At 37.1% G+C, this 10,462-nt stretch overlaps 1 protein-coding gene across 1 annotated transcript; it reads right to left on the minus strand.

Moving 5' to 3' along the window:
- Positions 1-919: 919 nt before the first annotated feature.
- On the minus strand, positions 920-6,221 carry LOC131314631 (uncharacterized). Its single transcript, XM_058343422.1, has 7 exons — positions 5,942-6,221; positions 4,448-5,049; positions 2,946-3,090; positions 2,695-2,831; positions 1,577-1,639; positions 1,424-1,492; positions 920-1,194 (listed from the first exon to the last, which is right to left on the minus strand). Exons 2-7 carry the CDS (start codon positions 4,637-4,639, stop codon positions 1,114-1,116), a joined length of 687 nt encoding a protein of 228 aa, XP_058199405.1. The 5' UTR covers positions 4,640-5,049; positions 5,942-6,221; the 3' UTR covers positions 920-1,113.
- Positions 6,222-10,462: the final 4,241 nt, after the last annotated feature.

A 10,462-nucleotide genomic window follows, 5' to 3' on the forward strand; every position in this document is an offset into this window, starting at 1 on the left:
GTAAGCTGATGTTTGCTGATCAGTTTCAACAAAGTTTCAAGTTGGGGCATCCGGAAAAGGAAGCTTGGCTCTGAAACGGTGATAAGGCAAGCTGTATGTGTCTAGTTAGCTTTTGAATTCATCTTTTAAACTCTATATATTCTCTTGGATAAATGTAATCTCTCTGTAAAATATAAGTAAATGTTCTTCTCAATAGAACATACGATGATTAACGGTTCATATCACATATTAAGGAGTCCAAGCAAGACCCACGTGACCAAAACTAAACGGGACTCGACGATAGGACAAATAGAGGTGAGATTGCTGAACAAAAAACTCACATTTTTGGTCAAACCGCAACACAAAAGTTGGCCCTTGAAAACATGCACTAAAATGCGGAGAACAATAGAATAGAAACAATAACTCAAAGGGGAAAACCAGTTTCTTTAGGTGCTTCTCCAGAGTCCAGAGTGCATCAAGTACTCAAGTTAGTTTTCAGAGTGTATCAAGTGAAGAAAGAGTACAGATAACATTAACTGATATGTATAAGTATTATGAGAAAAAAAATTTAACGGAGGATTCCGTGAACAGTTATTTACAGAAGTAAATTAAGACCATCCAAGAGTGTTTTGGACAGTCTGGATGTTCATGAAACTTTTCCGGAAGTTAAACTCTTCCCCCAACAAGCTTCATTTAAATCCGGACTGTCCAGAACCGAAATGGACGGTCGAGATCGCGCAGCTCCGTGAATAGCCTGTTTATAGCGGCTTCGTGAATAAGTCTATCTCCAAGTATTATAGCCTAGCGTGTACATCACCTACTCCGTCGAACCCCGAAAAGTAAACGAATCGCAAATCATACCAAATTTGGCTTCACAAACCAACGTGCAATATCTAAACTCCAAGACTACACATCAGCGACAAGTGAGCTTAAAAGTAACTGGTAATGAAGAGCTATACATAACATGAAGTTACGGTAATAATGTAATCTGGGGCAAAAGCCGCAACAACCTAAATACTAATAAAGGGTTAGGGATGCACTCCACAGCAGCCTAACTAAATTGGAGTCAATGGTTAGAGTTAACATGCATATATTACATTACTTCTACGACATACTAAACATCCGATTTCCCGGTCATTCTCTGTATGTTTCAACCGATTTCAGTCTCTTTGCTGCATGAATAAAGTCTGAAATCACTTGGAACTCGTCAATTTGCTGCCAATAAAACAGAGATTAAAAGGCAAGAATCAGTTTCGGAATCTTGTACGGTGTGCGTATGCGCTTGAAAGAGAGGAATTCAATTTTTTGGTAACTGATGCATTTTCGGCATCGATCAAGTGAGAATCTTCTCATCTCTCAAGATTGTATTACATGATCCAACGGCCGAAAATGCATTGACAGGGGTATAGAAATTGGGTACGTGGGATATGAGGGTACGAGAGACCTGTGAAGCAAAATGCTGCTGAACAGCATCAACCAACTGTGCTTTAGTAAGATTAGGGTTAGGGCTTCCCTGCAGATGGAAATCATTACTGAGCAAATAGAAAGCCAAAATTATGAAAGATCACAGAAATTGCGAAAGATAGGGAAGACCCACAAGTTTGAAGCTTCGCCAATATCTCCACAAGGAGCTGGTTCCTAATTTTGCCAAGTTCGCTCTCTGATAATCAATACAGACATGAAGGGTCATTATCAAACAGCAGTTATAAATTATATTCCGCCTTATCAAAATTTTCCAGCGAGAATGTCACAAACAGTGCTTATTTATTTGGGATGGGAAGATTCAAACTCTTAAGCATCTGACAAGATCGTGAAAACCTTCCGGTCGGATAGAAGAGGAATATTCATTGAACTAAATCCAGCAAAAGTATTTTAAATGAATGTCTAACTTAAGCAGATGAGCAAGTTATTAGCAATGTGATTTCCTTTGTAACAACATTCAGATCACTATTTGATAAGGTTAATGTAAGAGAATAGTCTGTAGACAGTGTAAGAGTTCTTCATGCCACCTCCAGAAAAGCATTTTCAGTTTTCTTATCTGATAATTACTGTTGCACAAAAACCACCATAGATATGAACATCAGGCCTCCAAACAGAGACGAGAGACCATCTAAATTTTGCTGCAAATCCCACATCTAATATCGTAGTAAATAGCAGCTCTTTGTTGCATGTACCAAGGTACAGTTATTTATGAGGGGTGTGTCTAGGGGTGGGATATTCCCAAATCCAAATCATGGAATACAAGGATATGCATGCAAAATTTAGATACGAGCACGTGAAAATTCGTCCTGGACATATAAACATATTGTAGAAATAATACATTGCTAGTACAGAGAAATTAACATGATGTTGAATAGGACTCAAAGGAGAACAGGATTCTTGTCTCCTAATCACATTAGAAGCTAGAACATGTTCTTTAGTAAATGGGAGCCCCTCTTCAAACATTGTAAAGTGTTAAGAGGATCCAAATGTCTAATTTACATTTACTCGGACATGTATCTCATCCCATTAATTTTGTCATATCCAGTAGATATAGGTATCGGAATAGAAAAGTCTGTGTAACATATTAGCAACCCGTGTTTCAAATTGTCAAAAGCCCGAATAGCAGATTGCAGTCGAATAGCTGATGACTTGATATGCGTGTATGATATCATATTCTCCTACTTATTACGAGGAAAAGGAAAACAAAAACTTAGCCTTGTTTTATGTACTTACCAATTGAGGTGGCCGAATATGGGACTGAACTTCCTTGCAAGTACTACGATTAGTTGACTTAGATGATATAGATGAAATCCATGGCCTTGTATACCTAACTCTTGGCTTGCTTACTTTGCTGAACTCAATCCCAGTAGCTGCACAGATCGAAACAATGACGACCACATGAAATTCAAAATAATGGTTGGAGGGGAAATGGTCTTCAAAAACTAAATTCAGAGCTTCACAAGCTTATAAATGCCGAAACTTACAGAAATCGTTATACTTTTCACCAATGTCAGAGCTGCCGCTAGATATATCAAAATCATCGTCATCTTCTTCTTCATTCCCAGTGGGAGGTTCCAAAACACTAAGAGCATTCCTTTGCAGCTTCACTTCCACCCCATTCTTCAAAACCTTGTGTGTAAAAGGATTCAAAATTCAGCAAACCTTGTGTGCAAAAAAACAGTAGTTATCAAAAACTACAGTTCAAGACCCAGTATCTAAGCAACTGAACCTAGAAACCAGAACACGTATATGGACTCCAACTACCCGAACTTCTACTCATATAAATTCATCTCAAAAGAAAAGGAGGGACTCGATTTTCCTTTTCCTTTTTCTCCTTCTGATCAATGAAGTTTAGAATCCCCGACATAGCAGGTTCTGTAGGGCTCCATCCCTCAGGTTTACAGTTGATTATTTCAAATCACCTAAACCTAATATTATGAACTAGCAAAGTAGGTGAACCAGAGTACAAGTAGAATGTACTTGATATTCCAGATAGTCCTTCAAGAATAAAGTTAACAAATTCCATATTCAGCAAAACCAATTGAGGTTTCACATATGACTGATCACATCAATAATCTCTAATTCCACATCCCTTTTGCAGTTAGGAGAATTAAGACAGAACTTTGAGGAAAAAAGCTTAAAAGACATTGGGAGAAATAAACGACGACAAAACAGGCTTACCTGTTGCTCCGATTCCATGTACTAATGATTCGTTTTAGGTGGTATTCCAAGGCTTACAAGAATTCTAGCAAGAATTACTAAAAAGGGATGGAAACAGAATTCTTTGGCCAATACCCCTTACCCTCACTCTGGCATACACAGATGAATATCAATGTAAATATCTCATTACCCAGGAACAGACCAACGCACTTAGAATCCCAAAGGCACAACAAAATTACAGTCCCAACGAAACAAGAAAACAGAGGTCTAATCTTGATTCCAATACCTAACACATCTAAACTTCTTAGGAAGTAATTAAACCTTACCATGAGGAACCAAATAAGGAAATTAAAAAAAAAAAATGCCGCGTAATTGATTCAACTTATTTACTTGCTAAAATTACAAAAGTAAAGACAAGATTAAAATTGCCATGCTTCCCCTTCTCTTATTGGAAGCTAGAAAGATGGGATCAAAATTTAGGTAACCCTAGGAATCTATCTAGATGCTTATCACAGACCGAGTTCAAGTTTAATGATTCTTCCTCATCATCCGATGAAATAAAAATAGCATGCCGGTTAATAAAATAACACCATTTACACACTAAAATTAAAGGAAAAAAGAAGAAGGAATTCATTCTATTATTGGAAGCTAGAAAAATGATATCAAAATTCAGGAATCCTCCATAAAAGAAATCAATCTCACTTTTTGTGACAGACCCACTTTTAATTTTAATGATTCTTCCTCATCATGGAACAAAACAAAGTAACGTACAAGATGAATAAATTACGCGAATGAACAGAGGAAATATGGGTGCAAGAAGATTTACCAGCCAATGCCAACCACCAAGACCAACAGCCTTCTTGACGACTCCTTGTAAACCAACCAACACAGACTTTGTTCTGTTGTTTCCTGTTACAATAACTTTAGTGTGCCTAGGAAGCACAGAAAGCTCTTCGTCCCCGCTTTCCTCCCGAAAAGGTGATAGAATCCGAGAAGAACAGAACTCAGGCTCCAGCATGTTGGTCCCCCTAAAGTTCTTCCCTTGTACTCTCAATCAACAAAAAGGAAAGCAAACCAAAAAACTAGAAAAGCACAAAACAGCCAAGTTATCCCACTCCAGCGCCGAAAACCTCTAATGACTCTGCATTAAACAAACCAATTCGCAAGAAGAACAAGCAACATAGCGAATTTAGCCTTTACTACTTAGCACCCAAAAGCTATAATGTTAATGAGCCCTTCAGTTTATTGTCGTAGGGAGAAACCCAGAACCCATCAAATTGAGTTCATTCTCTTCATCTTTTACTTTTTTCTAGTCAAAAAGTAAATTGATGCAGCTTCTCTTCGTGGTGGTGTGCAAAGCAAGAGCAGAGTTTTGGCACATTTGAATGCAATTGAGATGAAAATCCCACAAACCCAAATGAGAAATCCCTGAGAAAGATTAAAGAAAGAGGTGAGAGAGAGAGAGAGAGATTAATGTTTGATTCTTTAAGGCCTGACACGAAATAGGCAAGGGAATGTTGAATGCGAAGGGGCACAAATTTAAACGAATCTGTAAAAGTTCACGGGACTCAATTCGATGGCAATAAATGACTGCAGCAGAGTTCAAAACTTCAAATTCACTGGAAAATCATATAAAATAAAAAAAATCACAAACCTCATTAATAGATTTTTGTTAACGTCACCAATGAATTTACAGTAATATTTAACAATATTAAAAATCAAAACTCATAGCACCAATTCTCTCTCTCAAGTCTCTCAACTCATAGCACCAACTCTCTCTCTCTCTCTCTCTCTCTCTCTCTCTCTCTCTCTCACACACACACACACTCAAACAGTCGCCAATTAAATGACAATCATATCCTAGAGATTAGAATTCTACAACAATTAAAAACTCCATTACTCCTTTTCGGGAAAGTAAAACTTCATTACTTGCATATGCATGTGTGAAATTGTGTTTGTAACATTCACATATAGATAGTATGTGTTAGATTTGTTGGAGGGCAAATTGGTAACAGGTGAAGTAAATTCTAGCTTACATCAACCAAATTTGAATGACCGAAGGGACCGATATGCGATAAAGTCTAACAATATGCCAGAACAAACTAAAAGAACATGTATTTCAAGCTTCACGAGGGCATTAGTAGACTGAATGAACCCTATCAATCGATTAAAGTACTGGGAAAACCCAGTTCATTTTTTACTAAATTGAACGAAATAAGCCGTCAATCAACCGAAGTACAGAAAAGAGCATAAGCACAAGATTCCCAGTGCATTCGGACCATTAATCATTGAATTCACACCACTCAGAAACACTCCATACCTGATTCGAACAACTCGAACAAGTAACAGAAGGCCAAAAATCAATGGAGCCCGGCAGAATGCGAGGGGCAGAGCAGCGGAGTTTGAACAGATCTGAGGATTTTGAGTGAAGAGAATGCACGGAATTTGAGAGAGAGCGTGTGGGTGCTGCTGCTGCTGAGGAGTGAGGAATTCTTCAATCAATCAAAATGGAGGGGAGAGAGAGAGAGAGGAGAGAGAGAAGAGGGAAGACACGCAGTAAATGCTTACCAACTGCCATGGGAAAGGAAACAGACACTACTACGCACATAGTACGGTCGCCCAGCCCTATAAACCGGGTTTACCTGGTAGTGCCGGTTTGCTGGACTGAAGCCGTTGCTTTGATTTGGCTCGGCTAGGTTTTTGTCCTTTTTGGGAAGAATGATTTTGCTCAACCATGTACTCTTGTCACTCCGTCTCAAAATATTTGTCCAGTCTGCAGACGAGAACATAAAATAGTAAGAGTATTATTACATTGAGAAAATTCAAAATAGTTTACGAGTTAAAATAAGTACTTGGTATCTAGTAAATCATCGATTTCTTTTATAAAAAAATAGTATTGTTTTTTGATTTCTCGTTTTACATACTGAGTAGATATATTAGAACGGAGTGAGACACGATTTCAGTTAACCATTAGTTCATCGCTTACTCAAAAATAATTCAGAATTAAGTAATTCTAAGTGATAAATAAATTAGCTTGTTTGTGGTTTTGATTTCACTTGTGACAAGTCATCGAATCATTTCCATTCTCAAAAAGCAATTTATATCATTATGTTGAGTCTGATCATTTATCTTTCTTGATCTCATGTGAATTATCATAACTGATTATTCTTAAAAATTAAGTTATTAAAATTAACCATGTCAAAAATTTACTTTTTTAGTTGCTAGGCAGTGGTTATTATGTTTACGAAATCTATTTAGCTTGAATAGTAAATTTTTACATCAGATACAATCGTTTGGTCCAACAATACAGAGATTGGAAAATTTATATAATGCTATTGGAGCACCGTCACATATAGTGTCCTAAGTCTTTTCCTTACTATACATTTATGTGAGACTCAAGAATACTAAGGTCCATTTCAACTAATAATTTGCACAACAAATTTATTGGTTTTTGTAAAGTTGTTCATATTAAATGATTTTTTTTTTGGTCAAAAATTAAGTTGTTTCCACTAAACTAAAATATCCAACACATTTTCTATAACTTACAGTTTAGTGAAAACAACACACCGGAAACGCTCCCTAATGTATAAATTCCTTAATTCCATATAAATATATCGTTATAGAATTGAGCAAAGTGCCACGGAAAATTATTGGGTAGTCTTGCGCACCGTCGCGTGATGCTTCAACATTCTTCTCCACCGCACATTCCAGTGAAGCCACTACTAAGTGTATATATTTCACAGAAATGTGTGTTTACTCTTAAAAAGAGCGTTGAGACATCCCGTGGCGGCGCGAAGCCACTGAATAATTACTCCAATGCGGTGGTGCAGCCGTTAAGAAAAATCTGTTGTTTGCCACGTCTCCGACAGCTTTTATCAACAGAGATTTTACAAGCTACAGAAGGCCAGGCCAAGCCCAGCCGAGCCGAGCCATTTATTCGAGCTGAGAAAGACGGGTAACCTCTTTCGAAAAACCGAAACGGACGTACACGTGTCAGACCAGCCAGCTGTCGGATCTTATCCTGGCAAATTTTATCTCTCTCCTCTCCCCCCCTCTCTATACTGTTTCTCTCTCTCAAATTGTGGGGTATACTCGTTATAAACTAGCGTAAATTTCAGTGACACCCCCAAAGGTTTAAACTAATGACATATGCTATGTAGTGTACCCTGTCAAGTATGAGTAGATCTCATGTGATTTCAATGTTCATTTTACCGACATTCAATCAACAATAATGCGACAAAAAATGTGATAGAATTAGTAAAAAATATCTTATATTAACAATAAGTTTACGTACACTGCTCCCAACCCTTGTTCCAGTCACAACTGCCGATGCGGCGGTGTGCCCCATGTCTTAATTCTAAAAAAACAACAAAACGATCAAAGTCTGGTTCAAACGAGAGAGAGAGAGAGAGAGAGAGAGAGAGAGAGAGAGGTGTTTGATTTGAACAGTACAGAAGCAACAACCAAATTAGAATTAATTTGAGATACCCAAAATTCCAAGAATGACAATCTAGGAGGAAAAAAACTAAAAGAAAAATCTAGTGGAATGAATTGGAACCCAAATCTCAACCTGCATAGAGTAAAAGGAATTTTGGTAGATGAAGTCAAGATCTGCTACTTAAATGGAAAGAAAAAAACTTTCATTAATTCATCATAAATTGTGTTTTTTGTATGTGGGTGTTTTGAGAGAGATAGAGAGATATAGAGGGAGAAAAATGGAAAGAAAGCTTTATATAGACAGAGTGTATCTATGAGATTTGGATTTTTTTGAAATTAAATTGTTTATGTGTCGGAGAGACAGATTAGATGACTAAATTTACGAAATCCATTTTTTAAAATTCAAACGTTAATGCCAAGCTCCATTTTTGCGATTTTGTGAAGGGGGTTATTTGGTCGCCGGTGGTGGTCTCCTCTGAACTATTTGAACCAGACCCCCACTCTCTCTTTGTTTGAACCAAACTTTGAGAATTTATTTTTTAGAATTAAAACATGGGGCCATCACAACGTCAGCAGTTGTGGCTTGAGCATGGGCTGTGAGTGGTGTATGTAGATTCACTGTATTAACAAACTCACCATTTTTAATGGTACTAGAATAGATAACAAAAGCTCTCAATTTTTAATTTTTTTAATCCAAAAGTAATAAATTTATTGTTTCGGACCAAAAAAAATATTTCTTTGAAGCAATAAAAAATATATTTTTTAATAAAAAATTTCCTTTTTCAAAATAGCTTATTTCAATCGGTAAAAAATTCATTTAATTAGAAATAAGTAAAAGTTGATAATTTTTTTTTATTTTGTAATTATTAGAAAAGATTAATTTTTAAATGAAAGTCATTTTGAACCCATTTCTCATCACGTATTTGGCCAGATAATCTCCGATTGAGGGTGTCGGTAAAACGCACACAGAAACCACATGGGGTTTAATGTTAGTTCTCGTATATACGAGGGGATATCTGTTACTAAGACAAAAACATCAGGGGGGGGATGTATGCGAAATTTACCCAATGGATTATTGTTGTAGTAGGAGTACGACTGAAGAGTCGGAAACCGGGGGAAGAATAAATTTAAGCAAATTTGAAAATTGGTTTGGAGTCCGCTCTTTTCCCGATGCAGCTGGAGCGCATTTTGGCATGAAAAAAAATAAAATAAAGAAAGCCCGCTTTCACCAATTCAAAGGGGGGCTGTGGGACCTGCGTGGGGCCCGTACTCTCCATCACATGCTCTCTCTCTCTCTCTCTCTCTGTTCTGTTTTCTTTTGGAGGAAAGAGGATCTGATGCAACTCGTAGTACTATTCAAAAAGCTTTTGACTCTACCGTTGATTCCTGTCCCTAACTTCCGTTGAGTTTTCGGGTGCCCAGGCCCCGGATCCGTTTGACAGGAGGGATTGGATTATATGGAATTGTATGCGAGAGATTATTAGTGAGGGGATTATTTGGGAATATAGTCTCCCGTATCTCATGTTTGTTTGTGCATGAGATTGAACAACGGATAAAGTTAATTCCGTGTGTTCTACGTTTGTTTTGAATAACGCTTCATAAAGATTAATGGATCAATTGTCCATATTGTCCTTAGTGTAATTTATAGATGAGTGATTCTATTTGAACCCAAAAAAATATATCTAACCCGACTATTCTTTACAACTGTCTCAATTAATTTTATCCAATAAAAAACTTGATTTTCAATTGACCATGTTGCCTTCGATAATTTACTGAATCTTTTCGTTGTTTTTTTTCCAAAAGAGTCTCCTTCGTGAAGTGTTGTGTCTTGCTATATAAGGGTATTAGTGCTATCCCGTGCCTACGGCACTACGCATCTCGGTTGGAAAGGGATGACAGTTGTGTGATTTAGGTGAAAACCACGGGCACTTAACTGAGAAATGGGAGGATTCACTACAGCCTTTGGATCAAATGAATCTAAGCCGTTCCAACAACTTGTTCCCACACCCTTCTGTTTTATAATAGAGATGGGTGACATATCGAAATTATTAGATTAAAAACTTGATTGGGGTCCATCAAGAAAAAAAGAGTCTAGCACCATGATTTTGATACATGGGATATAGGATCAAGGCTAAAAACAAATCAGTAGAAAAAGTTTTTTTTATGTTGCAGCAGAAAAAGTTTTTTTTTTTTTTTCAAAGTAAATTAGAATTTTTTTTTCCCAATTAGAAGTATAACAAAATTAATTTTTAATTACAGAGAATAGTCCTAATGTGGTTTTCCTAAGTCATCTAGGGGCATCTTGATAATCTAACCTCTAGTCCGGAGCTCCCCTTAATCCCAGGACTAATAGTCCCACACCCCCCAGGATTGTGTTTGTCCCAAGCATGGAGGATAACTAATT

This window comes from Rhododendron vialii, chromosome 2a (genome assembly GCF_030253575.1).
Source record: "Rhododendron vialii isolate Sample 1 chromosome 2a, ASM3025357v1".
NCBI classification, from domain to species: domain Eukaryota; kingdom Viridiplantae; phylum Streptophyta; class Magnoliopsida; order Ericales; family Ericaceae; genus Rhododendron; species Rhododendron vialii.